General features: G+C 40.0%; 1 protein-coding gene across 2 annotated transcripts in view; it reads right to left on the reverse strand.

Annotated features, from left to right (window-relative positions):
• NIPAL2 (NIPA like domain containing 2) overlaps nucleotides 1-20,949 on the reverse strand; it is a 99,798-nt gene extending 78,849 nt beyond the window's left edge. For both annotated transcript variants that reach the window (XM_021675756.2, XM_012455808.3), the window contains exon 1: nucleotides 20,707-20,949. In XM_021675756.2, the coding sequence (XP_021531431.1) occupies nucleotides 20,707-20,841 (135 nt within the window). In that variant the 5' untranslated portion in view covers nucleotides 20,842-20,949. The remainder of the gene's footprint in view (nucleotides 1-20,706) is intronic.
• Nucleotides 20,950-22,988: the final 2,039 nt, after the last annotated feature.

Here is a 22,988-nt window from a genome sequence, read left to right on the forward strand (position 1 = left end):
TGTTTATTTCACTTGATTATGCATAAATATTTTAGACTATTAGAAATGGCCTATTATTTAAAATATTATTACCAGTTAATGTAGTATATTAAGAAATAGTTTCAATATAATTAATCCATTTGTCCTTAACACCAATTTAGAAAAAGCATCATAGTGTGTGCCATCTTATCCCACACACTATACAATTCTATAGAATCAAAAAAACACTTGAAATTGAGTTATAAACTTATGATGTCCAAAAACCAAGGAAACGCTTATTTTTTCCAGGAATATTTCGATAATTCTCAACATCATTGTGATATTAACTTACTACAAAACTCCACAGTGATATTTGGGATAAACAAAGGATTGAAAGTGTCCATGAAAAGGCTATCATTACAGAGGAGAAATGATCCAAGAGAAATAAAGCCTATGTCCACATAAAAACGTGTATGCAAATGTCCATAGCACCATTATTCCTAGTGCCCCAAAGTGGAAATGACCAAATGTCTATTGGCTGATGGATGAATAAACCAATGTGATGTATTTTATATAATGGAAGATTATTCAGCCGTAAAAGGGAGTGAAGTACTGATACATGCTACAACCTAGATGAACTTTGAAAAGTTTATGCTAAGTGGAAGAATACAGTAGCAAAAGATCACAAAATATGATTCTATGAATATTAAATGTCCAGAATAACAAATCTGTAGAGACAGAAAATAAATCAGGGGTTTTCTTAGGGCTGGGATGAATGAGGGGCTTGGGGATGACAGCTAAAGTGTGAGTGAGTTTCTTTCTTTCTTTTTTTTTTTTCTCAAGCAGCACTATCTTGAAAAAGGGGGTTTCTTTTAGAGGTGATAAAATATTCTAAAATTAATTGTGGTGATCGTTGTCTAACTTTGTGATATACTAAAAACCAACAAATTGTACACTTTAAATGAGTGAATGATATGGTATGTGAATTACATTTCAATAAAGCTGTTACTGAAAATAAAATACTTTAAAAAACACTATATGTAATGTAGATATTTGTCCAAAGAAACAAAATACTATAAATGTAGCTATTATTATCTCAGTCTCTTCTCCCTCCCAGAGATAAGTAATTTTCTGAGGTTGATATATTTAATAAATATATTTCTTTCTTAGATTTTTATTATCTTTATTTTGTTAACTCAGTTTTTCCTTTTTCATCTTGTTCATTTGGACTCTTAACTCATTAGCTTTTTCCCTTTCTTCTTATCTAATAATATATGAAAGTACCCCATACATTTCCCTCTAAGTACACTGTCTATTTCAGCTTCATGTGTATTTTTGACATAGATAGTCATTGTCATTTGGTTCTAAATAGTTTCTCATTATCTCATGATTTTCATCTGAGCCTCAATATTATTCAGAAGTATGTTTTCTGAAAAAATTTCTAAATAAGTGGGGTAGTTGGTTATCACTTTAATAATTTCTAATTTTGTTAAGTTAGAGTCAGAAATGTGCTGCATGTGAATCAACATTTGCTTTATGACCTAATACATGGTATAAATCAAAATTTGTCTTGTGACTAGGTAATATGTGGTCAAGTTTTATAAGTGTTCCATGTATGCTTGAAAAGAAAGTATTTAGTTGTTAACATTGTATATATATTCTACATATTCTATCTGTCTATCCATCCATCCATCTGTCCATCCATCCATCCATCTACCTATCCATCCATCCATCCATCTACCCAACCACCCAACCACACATCCGTCCATATCTATCCATCCATCTATCTATCTATCCAACCATCCATCTATCCCTCCATCCATCCATCCATCCGTCCATCCATCCATCCATCCATCCACCTACCCATCCATCCATTCACCCAACCACCCATCTGTCCATCCATCTCCATTAATACATTGCTCAAATCTTCAACAATATTACTAAATTTTGCACCACTTTGTCTATCAATTGCCAAGTGAGATATATTAAAAATCTACCACAAATATAGACATTTTTTCCTTTTAAATCTGCTGAATTTTGTATTATATATGTTAAGGCTATAGTATCAGGTGTATACAAGTTCAGGATTATTTTATCTTCTCAGTTAATTGTTCCTTTTATCATTATGTCTCTTTTAATCTCAATAATATGTTTGTTTTAAAGTCTATTTTATCTGATATTAATATAATCACTTTCTTTTGATATTTCCTCTTCCTCCATCACTTTACTTTCAACATTTCTCTGTCATTTCATTTTAGTTAGAACTCTAAAAATAAAAATAGTACTGCTATTTTTTAAAAATCTTTAATTTTGAAATAATTATGGACTCATAGTAGGTTGCAAATAAATGTATAGGGGGTTCCTATGCACATTTCCCCTAACTGCCCTCCCTAAATGTTTACAACTACAGTAAAATATCAAAAACAAGAAATTGACATTGGTAAATACCTTATTTAGATTTCACTAATTACATAGGCACTCATTTGTGTGTGTGTGTGTGTGTGTAACCACCACCACAATCACAATATTCATCTGTACCATCACCATAAGACTCCCTTGTGTTAGCCCTTTATAGATACATCCTCCTTCCCTCCCCATTCCTAACCCCCAGCCACCACAATCCAATCCATTTTCCATCTCTATGTTATTTAAAAAATAATGTTACGTACATGAAATCTAGAAGTATGTGTACTTTTGAAATTGCTTTTTTTCACTAAGCATAATTTCCCTGAGGCTCATCTATGTTGTTGAGTCATTCCTTCTAATTGCTGAGTAGTATTCCATGATATGGATATGCCACAGTTTGTTTAATTATTCACTCATTGAATGACTTTTGAGTAGTTTCCAGTTTGGGGCTGTTTTGAATAAAGCTTCTATGAACATTCATGTACAAATTCTACATGAAAATAAATCTTCATTTTCTGGGATAAATGCCCAAAAGTAATTGCTGGGTGTGTGGTAAGTCCATTTTTAGTTTTGAATGGAACTGCCAAACTATTTTTCAGAGTTGTACAATTTTACTTTCCCACAAGCAATACATGAGTGATCTAGTTGCTCCACTAATTTATCTGCATTCTTGACATAAATTCTAAAGTTAATCAATATCCCCAACCTCCTGAGCGTTATAAAAGCTTCCATTTGTTTTAACTACAGTCTTTCTTCTGTCCTATCTTACGTGTTGTTGACTAGTGTATCAATTCTACCCTGTATTTATTTATATCCTCAAAAGTGTCATGATTGCTATGATTTTTAACCAGTATTATATTTTAGATCAGTTTTAGGTTCACAGCAAAATTGAGAGGAAGATACAGATTTCCCATTTCCTCCCTGCTTCCACACATGCACAGCCCTCCCCATTATTAACCTCACCCCTCACCAATCGAGAGTGATATATTTGTTACATTTCATGAGTCTACGCTGAAACATCATCATTACCCAAAGTTCACAGTTTACAGTAGGGTTCACTGTTAGTTTTTTATACTCTATGGCTTTTGGTAAATGTACAATGACAAGTATCCACCATTATATTATACAGAATAGTTTCACTGCACTAAAAATCCTCTGTGCTCGCCTATTCATCCCTTTCTACTCACAACCCCTAGCAACTACTGATCTTTTTACTGTCTCATAGTTTTGCCTTTTCTAAAATGTTATACAGTTAGAATCATACAGTATTTAGCCTTTTCAGATTCACTTCTTTCGCTTAGTAATATGCATTTAAGCTTCCTCTGTCTTTTTATGGCTTCATAATATTTCATTATCTGGATGTACCACAGTTTGTTTATTCAGCTACTAAAGGACACCTTGGTTGCTTCCAAATTTTGGCAATTATGAATAAAGCTGCTATAAACATCTATGTGCAGGGTTTTGTGTAGACATAAGTTTTGAACACCTGTGAGTAAATACTAAGGTTGCTGAATTGCCTGGTAAGAGAATGTTTAGTTTTGTAAGAAACTGCCAAACTGTCTTCCAAAGTGGCTATACCATGCATTTCCACTAGCAAGGAATAAGAGTTCCTAGTCATCATTATTGTTCTATATAGTCAATACTTGCCTTATTTGTCCATATTTACCCATTTTTTTTTATTTCTTTCTTTCTTTTCTTTTTTGTTTTTTTTTTGAAAGAGAGTCTCACTCTGTTGCCCAGGCTGGAGTGCAGTAGTATGATCTCGGCTCACTGCAACCTCCACCTCCCAGGCTCAAGTGATTCTCCTGCCTCACCCTCCTGAATAGCTGGAACTAACTGGTGCAAGCCACCATGCCCGGATAATTTCTGTATTTTTAGTAGAGATGGGGTTTCACCATGTTAGCCAGGCTGATCTCGAACTCCTGACCTGAAGTGGTCTGCCCGCCTTGGCCTCACAAAGTGCTGGGATTACAGGCGTGAGCCACTATACCCAGTCCATGTTTATCCATTTCTGGTTCACCACTGTTCTTTTTTTAAATAACAGCTTTACTGAGATATAATTTACATTCCATAATGTTCAGCCTTTTAAAGTGTACAGTTCAATAATTTTTAATATACTCACATAGTTGTGCAGCCATCACCACTATCTAATTTCAGAATATTTTCATCACCTGGCTGGACACAGTGGTTCATGCCTGTAATTGCAGCACTTTGGGAGGCCGTGGTGTGCAGATCATTTGAGATCAGGAGTTCCCGACCACCCTGGTCAACATGATAAAACTCCATCTCTACTATTAACAAAAAGTACAAAAATCAGCTGGGCATGGTGGCACATGTCTGTAGTCCCAGCTACTCGGGAGGCTGAGATGGGAGAGTCGCTTGAGCTCAGGAGGCAGAGGTTGCAGTGAGCCGAGGTCGCACCACTGCATTCCAGTCTGGGCAACAGAGTGAGACTCCGTCTCAAAAAACAAAAAAGAATATTTTCATCACCCCAAAAAGAAAATCCATAGCCATTAGCGGTCATTTCCCATTCCCTCCTCCCCACAGTCCATGGCAACCATCAACCTACATTCTGACTATATGAAGTTGCCTATTCTGGACATTTTATATTAATGGACTCATACAGTATGTGGCCTTTTACATGTTTTTTTTTTCTTTTTTTTTTACTTAGCATAATGTTTTCAAGGCTCATCACACTGTAGCATGTATCAGTATGGATCACCTATATAGCATGTATTATTTCTTTTTATGTCTATATAATAGTCCATTGCATGAACATACTACATTTTATCCATTCATCAGTTGATAGATATTTGGGTTGTTTTCATGTTTTGGATATTATGTTCTTGCATCTTATTTTTTCTTCTGGCTTCAGTGTCCTTATTCCTGAAGAAAATTTTAGTAGCTCTTTCAATAAAATTATTTGAATTACAAATTCTCTGTCACTCTGCAAATATCTTCATTTTTCCACTTGAGTATAGAAGTATAGGCTGACAATTTTACTCAGCACTTTGAGGATATTATTCTATTGACTTCGGGCTCTTATTGTTGTTGAGAAGTCGGCTGTTAGTCTAATTTGTCATTTTTCTCAGAATGCTTTTAAGATTTTCTTTGTCACGGTGTTTTTTTTGCATATACAATTTCTGTATATGTGAATTATGTTTTGTTTGGGACTCATGGTTTCTCAGTTTGAGGATTCATGTCTTCATTAGTTGTGTTAAGCTCTCCACCATTACCCCTTTAAATGTCATCTCTCCTTTGTTCTCTCTCTCTTCTCCATATGGAATTCCTCTTACTCATACACAAGGTCTTTTCATTCTAACCCCTTGTTTCCTAAGATCTCTCCTATATTTTCCAACTCTTTATCTCTTTGTACTGAATTCTGGGTAACTTTCTTGGAACTATCTTCCAGTTTACCTTTCCTGACTTCTCTCTTCTGAATTGAGTCTTATATATTTCTATCAGGGCATACACAGTAATGCAATTAATTTTTATAAGCCCATTTCTTCTCTAGACTATAAGCTCCTTGAAGGCAGAGCTGTGACTTACACATCGACTCATCTTTTAAACCCTAATGACTAGTATAGACCTAGCACAGAGACATTGTTTATTAAATATCATTTGAACTGAACTATCAGATCAAATATAAACTGTCTAGAAATAGGAAATTTTGACCTTTGGCCCTAGAAAGATCACAGTGAATAACTATTTTATAATAACCGAGGTTTGAATATACCAAACATCCAGTTTCTGTAAGAGCAAAATTTGTCCCAGAGTTCAGATTTCAACAATCAAGAGTGTAGTAAAAAGCTGCTTGCTGACTTTTAAAATCTACTAGATTTGTATTATACTAAAAAAACAAGAAATATGTCGGTATAAAGCAGCTGTCAGAAATAGTTTCCTGATAATACTCTGTATAAACTGATACATCTTATTCTATGTTTTTTTCTGAAATTTTGTCCAATTATTCAAGGTTGATTGCATATTTATTAAATTTATTTAAAACATTCCTGTGAATGGTAGTAACATAGTAAATCCTCATTAATTGCCCTAATTATTGGGGAGGAAAGCTTCAAATTTGCAATGCTTTTAAAAGAAGGTGGTTTGATTACCTTTAAAGACATACAGTAACTTGAGGTAACCGTTACTAAATATTGCTTCCAATTAGAGACTCTGGTAAATGTGCTTTAATGACTACAAACTCCTGCAGTCAGAAGTATCATTTGCATACATTGAGCAGGCCCTTAGAAACTTGCCATTACATTAGATTAAAAATGTCTAGTTTACATCATTACTTATCAGCACATTATATCTTTTTCCAACATTTTAGAATCTATAGAAGCTTAAATCTCTCTCTTTTTCTTGTTTTCTCTTTCTTTTGCTCCCCCTACTTCCCTGTCCTTTTACTGATCTGGAGACTAGTCAGGGAAGACAACAGGGCCAGAAAGGAAGGTGACTTATGCAAAATCACACAGCTAGATAGCAGCCAAATTTTGAGCCCAAGGCACCCAGGTCAAGTCTGAATCACTATTTATCTGTAGAATGCAATAGGTAACCTTCTGGCTAGTCAATGTCAATGCACCACAAGTTTTTAATTAGCAGAATTTGTTTCTGTTGCTCAATACAAATGAAATAAAGCAATGACAATAGATAGGAAAGATAGTTCTACATCTTAGTAATGTAGTTACAAGGAGAAGCCAGAAACACAGGAAGATGCCCTTAATTAAAGTCTGCAGTGCTCACTGTTGTCACCACTGTAGCATAATTTCTGGCTTTTCCAGCATGTCTTGGCAAATAGATGGTGGCAGCTACAGCATACAACTTATATAGAATGAAGCTCAAAATAGCAGCACTGATAAGTATTAAGATATTTTAATTTTATTTGGAACAACAATTTTCTGTCCTACTTTTTTGTGCCAGAATGTTCTTTATACATTTCAAATTGACCTGTAGTATTGTGTTATTGACCTGTAATCCACTGCGGAGCGAGAGCAGTGATTTGTCCGTATGGAGATGGGATATGGCAATACAGGGGTGTGTGGAATTGGTCATCTGTCCCAGCTCTGGCTTTGAACTCAACCTGGCTCTGTCTTCAAAACATAAATTCAAAATCAGATCCCAGTGGAAGCTAGTACATTGCACAAAAGCGCCATAGATTCTGAGCTCATTTTGAACACAGTAATGGTTGTATGCACCTCACAACTGGAATAATGCTTTATCTTGTTCCTGGCAATAAAACATGTATGAACTGGAAATGATACAAACTAGTGTCTTGTATCAGCAATAGTACAGGTTGAGTGATTTAGATCAACTAATCACTGCAGAAATGACCATAATAGCCTGCACACACCAGGGGACACATCTGAGACATGGGTGTTCAGCTCACACCATCTCACAGTAAACTCTTAGGAATGAGCTGGGGTTGTTTTGTATTTGTACCCAGTAGACAGGTAGGCACATGCTAAGTCTCCAGGACAGTTAGGACGGGCCAGGAAGACATCTATACTCTTAGAGATACATCTTTAAATATTTAGGGGTAAAGATTTATAACCTGTGCCACTGACTTTCAAATAGTCCATTACTCTTTATATATGTATTGAGAGAGAGAGAAAAAAAAAACCCAAATATTTCACAATGTTAACAATTGGTGAATCTCCGGGTGAGGGACATACGGTGTTTATTGTACTTCTCTTTTTTACTTTTCTATAGGCTTAAAAATTTTCCAAGCTAAAAAATTTTAAATGCAACCTTCCTTTGCAGGCTCAGTGAAATTAAGGAGAAGAGGAATTTATTTATAAATAGAGTTAAGAAGAGATGATAACAAGAGAAGAAATGAAAAGGAAGCTGGCAGAACCAGGAAAAGATGTTAAGGAGAAAAATAAAACCATTGTGCAACTGAAAACCACATGTAGGCACTGCTTGAGAAAAACACACTATGTAGAGGGAAAGGACATGAAATGAAAGTGATCAGAGAGAAAGAGGAGCGATGTAGGGGACAGACAACTTCAGCAAGCTCACATCAGATGTTATCCATTTAGTTGTTCATCCAGTTAGTATTCATTCAGCAACTGCTAAATGTTAGGCCTGATGTTGGGAATCAAGGATGCAAAGTACCCCTAAGAAGCTCAGAAGGAGTAGAAGGATGGTTACCAGAGGCTGGGAAGGGTACTGGGGTAGGGGGTGGTGAGGTGGGGTTGGTTAATGGGTACAAAAAACAGAAAGAATGAGTAAGACCAAATAATTGATAGCACAACAGGGTGACTACAGCCAATAATAAATGTACATCTTAAAATAACTAGAAGAGTATAATTGGATTGTTTGTAACACAAAGGATAAATGCTTGAGGGGATGGATACCCCATTCTCCACGATGTGATTATTATACATTGCATGCCTGTATCAAAACATCTCACATCCCCCATAAATATACATACCTACTAGGCACCCACAAAAATGAAAAAAAAAAATGTAAAAAGGGAATCTGAGAAGTAGAGAAAGCAACCACTAACAAGCAGAGCACAGCCTGTTCAGTCTCCAATAGAGGTGTGCTCTGCTCTATTAGAACCCCAGGGAACAGAGAAGGCAGAGTACAAATCTGCCTTGTGGGCGGGGACTGTACTTGTTTGCTGTGACCGTTGTACCACATTACCACAAAACATTGTGGCTTAACATAACACAATCTCTTCTCTCACAGTTCTGGAGGCTGGAAGTCCAAAATCAACTTTGTTGGGCTGCAATCAAGGAGTCAGGAGAGCCGAGCTTCCTCTGGAGGTCCCAGAGGAGAACCCGTGCCTTGCCTCGTGCAGCCTCGGTGGCTGCTGGCTTCCTTGGCTCGTGGCTGCAACACCCCAGGCTCTGCTTCTGTGATCACATCGCCTCTACTCATCTGCCTCAGATCTCCTTATGCTTCTCTCTTGTAAAGATACATGTGATGGCATTTAGGCCCCGCTGGGAGAGCCAGGATACTCTCCCCATCTCAAGATCCTTACTTGAATCACATCTGCAAAGTCCTCTTTTTGCCATGCAAGGTAACATTCGAAGGAGGTTTTGGGGTCTAGATGCAGATGTCTTTTTTTTGGGAGGGGGAGAGTCTTTGATCGGCTTATCCAGGGAGGGAGTTAGAGAAGCCTCTCAGGGTGATATCTCACCAGGTTAGTGTATTCTGGCAAAGAGCAGGGCAGGTGCAGGGGCCCAAGCTGCAGCAAACAAGGCACCCCGAAGACCTGAAAGCAGAGGACTGGAGAGGCAAACAGGAGACTTTTGTGCCATGGATCTGTAGGCGGTGCTAAGACACCAAGAACTCAAAGAACACAAAGACATAAACTATAGAAGTCTAAGTTCAGATCTGGCTTTTGGAAGACTCATCCTAGCTGCAGTGTGGAGGATGGAGTAGCAAGGAGACCAGAGAACAGGAAGACCAAGCAGGAGATAGATCTAGGAGTTCACGCAGGAAGTAGCGGCAATGAGGATAATTATAACAGGGCCCTAAAGAAATAATACTAGCTGGGCGTGGTGGCATGCACCTGTAGTCCTGGCTACTTGGGAGGCTGAGGCGGGAAGATCACTTCAGCCCAGGAGTTTGAGGCTGCAGTGAGCTATGATTGCACCACTGCACTCTAGCCTGGGCAACAGAGCGAGACTGTCTCTAAAAACAAAAACAAAAAAGAAAAGAAAAAGAAACAATATTCATAGCAGCAAACATTGGAGGCAACCTGAAATATGGTAATGCTTTTTAGATTACTGGGTGGGTTGTGCTATTTTTACCACTAATCTCCTTCATTCTTGTAGATAATTGAGTTGTCTGCAATACTAACACAAACCGAGTTAAAACTATAATCCCATATGTGAAAAAGAAGAAAGAGAAATTTTCAGTCAGGAACAGATTTTTAATTTGTTACTTGGTTATTGCATGCTATTGGGTTATTGCGTTCCAATTCTGAGAAAGTCTACGACACCAATGCCACATCGGGTTATTTAAAAGCCAACATATAAGCTCAGAGTTACATAACACAGTATATCGTTGCTATTCTACAAGCTGTTCCATGCCAATTTTTAATCAACCTTAAAGCCTAGGCAGAAAACCCCAACATATTGCCTTCCCATGCAATTAAAAACTATTACATTTGTCTTTTACTAGGGAACACATTTATTTATATCATTGTACATGCTTTATTTTTAAAAACAAAATTTCATTAAAAATAAGCCTAAGTTTTACTAAAAAGCCACCAGGATTTTTCATTTCTGAGAAATTTAAGTCTCAGCAGAGCAAATTTATGGAAAAAGCAATATATTTAATAACACGCCCTTTGAGAGCTTTTAACACTTTGGTAAATGGAGAGCAACAATAGTCAAGGTGAGATTCCAGTTAGGGAAGTCTTAAACTTGGTTCTAGTACAAAACAGCTTAATCCTGTATAACACTGGGGAGGAAATTTTTGAAACAAAGACAGACATGCTGAACACAAAGAATGCTATTGTCTGTGTCCAGATCAATATAGGGCCTTACAACTTTCATATTTTACAAGCACGTTTCTTATAATAGTTCTAACAACCCATAATCCTTTGTTTCCAAAGAGGCAGGATTGCAGGCCACCTTTTTCAGGCCCAGCCCAGGTTTGGAACAAGGCTTCCTCTGCAAAAGCTGGATGCTGTGAGCTCTGTTAGCTGCAACACTCTACCCCACACCTGCCTGGGTTTCCGGAGTGCATACTCTATTTGGGAGCAATGCCTGCCTTGAACTCCAACAGTATTTTGCCAGCAGCTTTCCCCAAAGACTAAACTCTACAGCCTATACCAGGCATCAGCCACTGGGTGAGTTTCTATCTTGATATGGGGAGGGACTGTGATGACGTTGCCACTCACTGACTGATCTCTGACAGAGACTCCTGAGGCCCTCGCTACCCACCAGATTAGACCTTTCTGAAATCAAGGCAAGAATCAAGTTCAAGTTTGCTATACCCCTTAGACATTGTGACTTGGGCTCTTCACAACCTCTCAGGGGCCAATCCTCACAGCCAGTCTAATTTCCTCATGCCCAAGCCCCCTATTCCTGGCAAAAGCCTCACATCCCACTAGCATGGCAGCCAGGTCCCAACACACCTCGTGATCAATGCTCATATGACACCTACATGATTCACCGATCGCAATTGTTATTTGTCGAATCTTGCTCACAAAGAACTGCCCATGCTACCACTGTAACTCCAGCAGCCATATTCAAATGTATATCATAATGTTTCCTCTTCTGCTTTGGCTCTCTTATTTACAAACACAAAACAGTACCATGTTAGTTCTGGAAGTTTAATGTAAATAACTCATCAGGTTATATAAGAAAAGTAACTTCTAACTACTCTTTCAAATATTTTTCAAGTATCTTTTCAGTTTTTTTTTCTTTCTTTCTTTCTTTTTTTTTTGAGAAAGAGTCTCACTCTGTTGCCAGGCTGGAGTGTAGTGGCACGACCTCAGCTCACTGCAACCTCTGTCTCCCAGGTTCCAGAGATTCTCCTGCCTCAGCCTCCCAAGTTGCTGGGACTACAGGCATGCACCACCACACTCAGATAATTTTTGTATTTTTAGTAGGGACGGGGTTTCACCATGTTGGTCAGGATGGTCTCGATCTCTTGACCTCGTAATCCACCCGCCTTGGCTTCCCAAAGTGCTAGGATTACAGGCATGAGCCACTATGCCCAGCCTTTTGAAATATTTCTAAGGCTTTCTCTCTCTCTCTCTCTCTCTCTCTCTCTCTCTCTCTCACACACACACACACACACACACACACACACACGATGTATATCACAAAAAGTACAGCTGCTTTTTGAGGTCATAGTGCATGTTTTCTGACTTCTTTGTTAACACTGCCTTATAGAGAAGGATTCTCTGTTTATGGTTTTTCTTGAATGGAATGTTGGTTGCATTTTTGGCACTCATTGATTCACTGACCCAGCCTAATGTGGGCTATGATAAGAGGGAACACAGTGCAGACACCCCCCAAACAGGCCTGGAACAATCAGAGCCCTGAAAGTCCAGAGGATGAAGAGGAAATAAAGACCCCCAGAATTCTCAGGATTCACTTCAAACTTGAATGAGATATTCACAATGCTAACATGACCCCTAGGACTCTACAGCATTGTATTTGTACACCATAATCTAAGTCACCTAAGTAAACTAAACTTGTAGGAGATTCCTACCTCCTAAAGAGGCGTTTGTTCATAAGAACTTGCCAAGCAAATAGAAGCAAGATAGAGACCCAGCAGAGGACACTGCCTTTGCCATTTATTTCCTTTAATTTTTCTATCAATAGGAATGAATAGAGGCCTTTCTAGAATTCCTTGGGGGTAGGAGGAGATACATTTAGAACTTGCAAATAATCACTGCTTAGGGATGATGCTTTTGAAAATGTTTCAGAAATTAAACCTATAATCTAAGCTTCTAAGGAGATTATTGTTCAGGTCCCATCAACAATGACATGGCAGAGTGAGTTATTCTAGGGAGCTTCTCATGTGAGCCAGAATACAGAAATGAAAGGTCCTCTGTGAGCTGGGAATGGTGTTAGCCCAAGGGTGTCCCATGAAGACAAAAATCCATAGGGGGAGGACTCAAGTCCACCTGCGGGGCATTGCTGTTGGGGCCCTTTTCTCTTGGTTACAGGAGCCCTATTTCAGGTGGGTGTCCAGTCCTTCCCAAGGATGCCCATGTGCTCTGGGAACACTAAGCCTAGTAACTCCAGCCTTGGTGACTGGTATGAGACAGGACATGGCCTTAACCTCATCCAATCAGACTAAAGCCCATGTTTTTTCATTAGTGGTTGAGAAAGTCAAGCTCCTTCTACCAGGGAGTGGAAGGAAGTATGTACCCTAGAGGGACGAGCCTGCTACAGGTGGAACCAACAGCCCTGAAGAACAAAAGTTGAAAATGACAGTGAGAAACTGAGCATTTGCCATATCATTAAAGCCCTGGGGTGAAGGCTTGCCTGAACCCACAGTTCTTCTCACCTTTTACATGATCCAAATGGATTACTTTCTTTTCTTATTTAAGTCAGCTAAAGTTAGTCTTTTTTGTTTGTTTGTTTTTTGTTTTTTTTTGTAACTTGCAACCTAAAGCCTCTTAACTTACAAAGTATTCATGGTAGGGAAGCCAAGTTCAAAGACCAAAAGAGAGACTGACTCCTCTTGCAAGCCAAAGAAATCAGCCCAATGGTCCAAGTCCTAGAGGAGGAAACAATTTGAGAGCTGTAAAGAAGGTGAAGTGGGGTTGGGTGATGAAATGGTTTAAATGTGTCCCCCAAAGTTTATGTGTCGGAAACTTAATCCCCAATACAACAGTATTGAAGGGTGTGACCTTTATGAGGTGATTAGGTCATGAGGGTTCTGCCTTCATGATCAGATTAATGTCTTTGTTTCTGGGGTAGGTTTCTTATAAAAGAAGTTTGGCCCTCTCTTGCTTTCTTTTGCACATTCCTTCACCATGTGATGCCTTCCCTCATGCTATGACACAGCAAGAAGGCCCTCACCAGATGCAGCCCCTAGACCTTTGACTTCTCAGGTCCAGAACCATGAGCCAAATAAACTTCTATTGTTTATAAATTACCCGGTTTGTGGTATACTGTTATAACAGCACCAAAAAGACTAAGGTGATTTAGGGAACCAGTGCTGAGGCCACAGGCAAGCAGCCAGACATTCATTTTATGCAGATCTGGTATGACCTGCCAAGCTCAGGGTCGGTCTCTGAAGAAGTCATGTTGGGGCAAACACAATCTTCAGTGAGGCATGGAGCTCATAACTAAACATATATCCGCCTATATTTACCTTAGGGATCAGTCAGCACCTTCTGATATGTGCCAAAGATGGCAAGATACCATGTTGAGGCCAGGCACGGTGGCTCACATCTGTAATCCCAGCACTTTGAGAGGCTGAGGTGGGTGGATCACCTGAGGTCAGGAGTTTGAGACCAGCCTGGCCAACATGGTGAAACCCCATCTCTACTAAAAATATAAAAATTAGCTGGGTGTGGTAGCACACACCTGTAGACCCAGCTACTTAGGAGGCTGAGGTGTGAGAATCACTTGAACCCAGGAGACAGAGGTTGCAGTAAGCTGAGATCATACAACTGCACCCCAGCCTGTGTGACAGAGTAAGACTCTGTCTCAAAAACCAAAACCAAAACCAAAACGAAACAAAAAAAACATGCTGAGAGTGACCAAGGGCTGGGAAAGTGAAGTAGAGTGCTATCTGCCAGGCTTCATGCAGTTAGGACACTTTGGCGGGCCATGACAGACTGGGTGAAGAGATTTGACTTTATGTAAAATGTAAGTCTACTGGAACATGGGATGGGGAAGGGGGCAGTGAACAGAAGGTATAAATGGAATAGAGGAATACTGGTCTTTCAGGAAAAAATAAGCTAAAATAAATGGCCCAAAGTCTTATGTTAACACTAAATGAGCTTTCCTAGGTTGGGGTGGTGGTCCTGTTGGTTGAACTACAGTTAGGGTCTATGAAATATGATGACACTACTGCCACCAAACACCGCTATCAGCTGTTCCCAATGCTACACATCCCACATTTCCAACCTGGAAGTCTGGAAAGTGGCTGAAGACATGGGAAGAATCTCTGCCTTAGTACTTCGAGATATCAAGTGCTCCAAATAGAAAATGACTCTCATGAGGAAGTGTTCTGAAATATGACTGAAAGGGAGGCAAACATCAAAGAAAGTGAGGAAGGCACCAGATGCAGAGAAATAGTGGTTATGGTTTAAAGAAAGCAAAGCTACATCACATAACTGACATGATTTTTCTTATTTCCATTTGCAATGAACTAAGTCCAAAAATTACTGATCATTAGATATGTATTTTTATGACATTTCCTATAATATAGGTTGATTGCAATGTAATAATAACTAGTGTTTATTGGGTACTTGCTATGTATCTGGCATTTTGCTAACTATTTGATGTGCATTATCTTATTTTGTGCCTATAACAACTCTATAAGGTACATACGTATTATTATTGTTTCCATTTATATAGAGAAAGCCAAGAAATAGAAAAATTGAGAAACTTGGCAACACATCTAGTAAAGAGGCTGAGCTTTTAAAATAGCACAATATAGGAACAAAAAGGATAGCTTTGGGGAATGTCAGCTTTTCCAGGGTAAATTCTCAAATGTCAGTGTGAACCATCATCGACATTGGAAAAAGAAATTGTTTAAATAATTCTCATAAGCTAACAAAATGAATATGACATATAATTTCCCATGCTACCTAGGTGAAGCATGCAAGTTGAATAGTCATAGCAATGCTAGTAATATTTTTTAAGCTTTTAAAAATTATATAGACAACTGTGAAGATAATTATTTTGATGAATAAATTACCACAATAAATTATCATAAGGAAAATATCCAGATCAAGAATAGAAATTGGGTTCCCACCCAAGCCTTCCTATTTCCTCCTTCCATCACAAGCTCTCCCTTCCCCAGAGGAATCACTGGCCTGACTTTGTGGCAATCACTTTCTTGCTTTTTCTTATAGCTTTATCACCCAAGTGTGTACCCCTAAACATTATAGGAAATGGTGTCTTTTTCTGCTGTCTCTTTTAGGTCTATTTTAATCTACAGGTCATCCATCCATCCATCCATTTTCCCCCTTTTTTCCTCATAAAAATGATTTTTTAAGAAACCAGGTCATGTATGCTATAAACTGGCAAAGTTTCTCATAGCCTGGATTCAGCTGATTGCATCAATGTGAATATTATAACTATGTAGTATGACTCAAGCCATAATATCTGGTCTGCCACATATGCAAGTATATTAAAACTCAGTTCCTCTAAAAAGGGCCAGGGGACTTATTTATTGATTTACAAAAGTTTTGGACAGTTGCTTTGAGGTAATCTGTTTCTTCCTCCCTCTTCCTTCTTCTTGTTTTTTTTTTTTTTTTTTTTGAGATAGCATCATGTGCCATGTTGCCCAGGCTGGTCTTGAACTCCTGGGCTCAAGAGATCCTCCTGTCTCAGCCTCCTGAGTAGCTGGGACTATAGGCACGAGCTACCATGTCTGGCTTTTTTCTGCCTTATACATACATCTCCTAGAAAATCTGATAAAGGAAAAATGTCACATTGGATTCATAAGGAAGGGAACAACATCAAGTATAAACAAAACAAAATAGAAAAAGAATTTTTCTTAGGAAGGAAATAGAAAGGACCAGAAAGCAACCTCTACTCAGCCCTCTGATTATTTGGAAGTTTTGCTCTGTTCTTTCTTTAAGAGATAGTCATATGCAGCTACCAGCAGAAAAGAGGTAGACCGTAGCAAAGCAAAATGAATAAAAGGGCAACAAGGGCAATATAAAACTCAGCACAATTTTTCTCAAGTACAGCAAGAGAAGCCTTATTCATTTTCCCCTCGCGTGGACTCTTACCACATTGTTTTCAAGCCTTAGTTTCTAGCAATGGCCTTCAGGCATGGAATAAAAATAGCTTTGCAGTTAAACCCACTTGCTGTAAGATCTCGGGGCAAGTTATTTAACACACGTTTCCTTACATGAGCAGTGAGGATAATACATACCTTACGCGGTTGAGGGGCTCAAATGAGATAACAGCTATAAAGTGTCCCATAGTAAATGCATAACAAATGTCAGTCTCTTCGCTGTCCTCCTCCCTGCCAAGTTGTATCAATTTTCCCTTAAATATGTTGACTTTAAAATCTGAGCCATTGAAAATCTAAAGTTCAAAGAAAGGGCATAAAAAAATCCTGAAGTTTCATCTCACCCTATGCAGAATCAACCTGTCTGACCATGTCCTTGTGAATTTAGGCATTTAACAATAAGAACCAACAACAAAATCCTCCTTCTCAATTAGTTCCCACATTTTCCCTCTTCTGTCCATTCCCTCTGCAACCTTGCTGGTTTGGCCCTTATTTATCCAACTGCATAGCATGAGGGAGGCTGGAGATCTTTTGGTCCAACTCTAATTTTACCAGTAAGGAAACTGACATCCAGAGAACTTAAGTGACTTGCCCAAGTATGCTAGTTAACAGCACAGGTGACAGCCTCTAGCACAAATTAAATGCTTATGTTTTGAAACTTCACATGGACCCCATAAGCATGTATGACTATTACGTATACATAAACATTAAAAAATTTTTTAAAATGCATATGGGGGTCAGTAGGTAAAAGAAAAGAAAACCAAGAGAGCCACAGCAGGGGGCACAGCTTGCTTTAAACATGAGCTCCAGCTCAGTGATCACATGGGGGAAAAGGCCCAGCGTTGCTAGAACTCCTAGTATTTAAAGAGATTATGGAAACTCAAAGTTTTATATTTAATCTTCTCATTTTTAAATGTTGGCAATGTACTGAACACTTTTAAGCCTCTCTGGTGGTCAAACAAGACATATCTATAGGCTGGATTTAGTCCACAGCTGGCCAGTTTCAAAGCTCTGAATCCTGCTAGCCTTAATTTAAATTTCTTTTACTTCATTTCCTTTGATTCCTGCACTCCTGCTCAAAAAAATCTTCAGTGGCTCCCCACTGTCTACAAGATAAAGTCCGAACATTGTCACCAGTCCTTCAAGGCAACCCATGACTATATTCAAGACCCCAAACCATATTTCTGCCTTATAGTCAGTCTCCATCTTCCACTGTGACCAGAATGATGGCTGAATTGTACTCTAGGAAGGAATATATTCAGAAAGGCACCCGTCCAGGCCATGAGGGCTGCTCCTGGGTCCCTGAGCTTTTTCCTTTCCTGTAGCACCCTACACTGTGCATGCCTATCAGTGAAACCCTGTCTATCCTTAACTGTCCAGTTCAAATACCACCTCTCCACAAAACATCCCTGATGGCCCAGCCAAATACCCCCTTGCTCTGAATTTCCATAGAACTTTGTATCACTCACATGACACTTACAACATACAGCCTTGTTTTGGCATTGCCTACATAACTCATTTTCCCAAACACCTCATAATATTCATGGAAGGAAGAGTTTGGGTCTTGCACTATATTGAATATCCCCACAGTGCTTTGTACATAGCATGAAGCTCAATAAACATCTTGGGAACATTATCCTTCTCTACTGAAAACTTGTGGATCAAACATAAAGTACCCTTTCTTTACCAGGCAGAACTCCATCCCTTCTATACTTTTGTATTCCAGGCTTTTCACCAAGCATGCAGCACCTGAGTGGTGCAAGGGCAAAGACCTCACCTCCCTGCTCCTAAGACATCGTCCCCACTGAACTACTCCTTTTGAGTTGCTTTGAGATTTCTTCCTCCAGAAGCACTCACACCTTTGCCTTAGACAGCATTGATTCTAAGTGGCCACTGTTAAACATTCATCTATTACATGAAAGCATTCCAGGGAAGTTTGTCTTTTTCTATGTAGTCGGGTTACTTGATCAGATTTGATGATAATCACTTTGAAAGGGACAGAGAACTAGGCTATCAGCCAACGCTGTACAAATATTTTAGTTGTGATAAAACCAATGGAAGCAAGCAATAAGCATCATTAAGCTGTGGCTAGCTAGCAACCAACATTAATTTTGATTGTGAGAGTGACACATTTATATCTCACACTGTGTTTTTCTGGAGCCACACCCATTTTAAGCCATTTCTATTCATTGTCAAAAAAGACAAGAAAAATTTGACTCAATTAACACTAGAAGCACTCAATAAAATGCTTCTCAAGTGAACTTTTAAAAAATTAACTTTTACTTTTGCTTAACACAAATGCATTACCGAAAAGACAAAATACCACCGTCTTATAAGAGTGCCTAAATTTGCACAATAATGGGAAAACTTGATACAGTCTTATTTCAAACCAGCAAAGTTTAGATGTCAGCTCAGTAATTTCAATTAGCACATTCTGGATACCTCCTCTCTAACCTGTGCAAATATACACTGTCAAAGGCAAATTAAGCCTTGTAAACAATATTTACTTGCCTTCCATTTATGTCACATGATAATCTGTGTTTGGATATCAGAGCGCCAAGACAATCAAGAATTCCAGGAAATGTCAAAGAAAACTAATGACTACAGAGGTTTCCACTGTGAAAACAATGTTGTCCTATTTTGGGATGATCACATCTACTAACCCTCTCATTTTTTTCTACCAAGAGGGGATAGATAACTCATTCTTAAACTTGTATTGGGAATGCTTCTAATATAAGAATAATATAATACACTCAAAGAAGTTCCCATAAAAATGATGCTTTTCTTTGTAATTCCTATGGGTAGAAGAAAGGAGAAATGGGGATGGATTACAAACACTGATCAAGAGGCTCTGGGTCCCCTCATTTTTCTTTTTCCTATTTTTATATTTTTTATGATGAAATAGACTTAAAGCAATACTCTCCCCTCTTGAAAACTAATAAAGTGGACATGCTTATTTATCTTATTTATTCTTTATACAAATATACTGTCTTCTGCATTCAGAAATTAACATTTAAAACACTCTTCAGGCATAAAAGGAATCTAGATCTTTGATAATTGGTTAAAGTCTCCGATTTAGAACAACAGCAACAAATATTTTCTGATTATATTGTTGCAAAAATAAAAGTATCCATGGCTTTGTTAAAGAACAAGAACAAAACACATTTAATAAAAACAGGAGGAAGCCTGGAATCCACCGTGATAAAACTCAGTTGCAATATGAATGCTGCTAGAAGAAGGGCTGGCCAGAGCTTTCCCTCATCTTAAACCAAGCCAGAAATAAATGGGCGGCTCCAAGTCCCTTTGATTTTGTTAAATGTATATTTCTAGCGTAAACTGGCATTGTTTAGGTTAACAATGTTTTCCCAAAGGGCAGTGGGAAAGAATGAGAGTCCTGCAAATGCAACCTGAGAAAATGTGTTCCTCGCACGGAAATGGAAGAGCTGTGCTGAGACACCAGGGACATACGCAGGGCATCTGAGCGAGGTGACATTAGGTTGCCCTTAATGAGTTTTCTGCTTCTGACGACGGGGTGTCACTTGAAAAAAATAAAAAACTGTAAAAGCATCCTGGGGTGAAAATGAGTGGAGAATCACCCCCACATTCCTAGATTCCTTCCGGGAGAAGAGGGCGGACGCAGGCTGGGGAGGCGGGATCGGGATCTGGAGGCCCAGGAACGGGTGCCTGAGGTCGAGGCCGAGGACCTGGCGCACACTCTCAGTGCCGGTTGCCCGGGAGAGGAAGACTGGGACCCCCGCGCCCCCAGATGAAGGGGACTTAGGTCAATGCAGGAGACATCGCATGTCAGCTCTTCCCACTCGGAGAGCCCGGGTGTCTTCCTGAGAGTTGACAGGAAAGCAGCCGAGGCGCAGAGGCTCCCGGAGCCAGCCGCCCCGGCCGTGTCCGCACAGGGCTGCGGGGCTGCGGGGCGGCCCTTACCTGGTTCCTGCCGTACCAGGCGCCCGACAGGGAGCCGTTGCCAGGGCCCGGCGCCCCGTACGTGAAGTTCAGGGACAGCTCGTCCAGGGCTGCCGAGGCGGCGTCCCAGGGGCCCGCGGGAGCCAACGCTGCCATAAGGTCTTGTTCCTGGCGCTCGGGCTCCGGCTCGGGCTGCGGCCGCCTCCCCTCCCGGCTGCACCGCCTGGAGGCTGCGCCCGGGCCGCGCCGCAGCCACTTCCTGCTAGGTGGCCGGGTGAGGCGGGCGCGCCGAGGCCACCTGGCTCCCGCCCCCGCGCGGCCGCAGGTGCTTGCAACCTGGCCCGGTGCGGCCTCCTCTCCTCCTCCCGCGCGAGGTGTCCGCGGGGATCCTGGAGGTCTGCGGCCTCTCAGGGGCGCCCGGATCGCGTAGCACCCTCCTCCCGCCGGGCCTGTATCTGCATCTTCCGGGCCGCACTGTCCAGAGGGCAATCCCCACGGCAGTCTGCAACGGGTGCTCGCGCCTGCCGGGGCCAGAATCACATCATCTCCGATGTAAACATTATGTCCAAGTCAGTGGAAGAGAAAGGAGACACTGACTAACCCAAAGCAGCTACCATCTCCTATCTCTACGTGGCAATTCCAGTTCTCTATCACATATGTAGTGTTTCTCATGGATATTTAAAAAATTGATTGCATATAAAAAAGTCATAAGTTCCCCAAACAGTGTAAGCAATAGGAGAATCAAGATGCGAGCAATTAAATTTCAGCGCCAGTGCTTGATAGATCCTTAATAAATATCCTTAAATGAGGAAGGAATACCCCGTGGTAGCTGCAGGACCCCAATGTGTGATGACTGGATTGGGTTTTCTTCAGATGGGACCCAGCAGAATTCCTGAGAAGCTGCCAGCTACTGGATATATGTGCATTTAGGATGAAAGATAAATATTGTTATTAATCTTAAGAACTCTAACCAGATGTTCTGGTTTTACCTGTATTCAAATTCTAATGTATGACCACAAATGATCTGTAAGGTATTTCTTTCTGTAAGGTGTTTCTCACTTTAAGAAGATGAGATTTCTTTACTGTTGCCTGAAGCCTGATACTTGCCTTCTTTTGTTTACACAATGCTGAGGTTTTTCTTAGATAATGTGCTTTGACTTCCATGACTTCATGAAAGAGGGACCTTCAAGAAAAGAGAAATACTGCCCAGAAGGGAACAGGGAGAGTTTACAGTGTTTCTTAGGGAAAATGTGCAAATGAGAGAAGACAATGAGAAAAAGTCATTTTTTATACAGAAAAAACAAGACATGTTTCAGAAATTGTGTAGTTTCTGGCTTAAGCCCTCAAGATGTTCAGTGAACAGCTAACAATTGTAGTTAATTATTCCCAATTTTAAGAGGCTGATTTACTTCAGATAAATATCTGAAGGAAAAAGGTCTCTATTTGTTATATTGCATTTTATTTTATTTTTGAGACAGAGTCTCACTCTGTTGTCCAGGCTGGAGTGCAGTGGTGTGATCTTGGCTCACTGCAGCTTCATATTCTTGGGCCCAAGCAATCCTCCCATCTCAGCCTCCTGAGTAGTTGGGACTACAGGTGCATACCACCATGCCCCACCTAATTTTTTTTTTTTTTTTTTTTTGAGATAGTCTTGCTCTCTTGCCCAGGCTGGAGTGCAGTGGAACAATCTCAGCTCACAGCAACTTGCGCCTTCTGGGTTCAAGCGATTATCCTGCCTCAGCTGCCTGAGTAGCTGGGACTACACATGCACACCACCATGCCCAGCTAATTTTTGTATTTTTGGTAGAGACAGAGTTTCATCATGTTGACCAGGCTGGCCTCAATCTCCAGAAATCCTCCTGTCTTGGCCTCCCAAAGTGCTAGGATTATAGGTGTGAGCCACCACACCCAGTCCCAGCTAATATTTTTCTATTTTTTGTGGGACAGGGTCTTGCTATTTTTCCTAGGCTGGTCCAGATCTCCTGGCCTCAAACAGTTGTCCCACTTCGGACTCCCAAAGTGGTGGGATTATAGGTGTGAGCCTCCATGCCTGGACTGATAAGTTTTCTATAACATCACATTACTTGATATTGATGACTTTATTAATGTTTCTTTCTCTTCACATACTTTAGGGTGCAAGTAACAATATCCAAATAGAAGTGGCTTAAATAATAAGTATCCACTATCTCCAGAGGAATGCATCTCTATGTGGTTCTATTATGTCATCACTTCCATCTTTCTGCTCTACCATCCCTGAGGTACTGTCCTTTTCCAGAATCCCCTCCCTACCCTGCCCTGCCCTG

Source organism: Aotus nancymaae, unplaced genomic scaffold (assembly GCF_030222135.1).
Source record: "Aotus nancymaae isolate 86718 unplaced genomic scaffold, 86718_ANA_hifiasm-v0.15.2.pri h1tg000036l, whole genome shotgun sequence".
NCBI classification, from domain to species: domain Eukaryota; kingdom Metazoa; phylum Chordata; class Mammalia; order Primates; family Aotidae; genus Aotus; species Aotus nancymaae.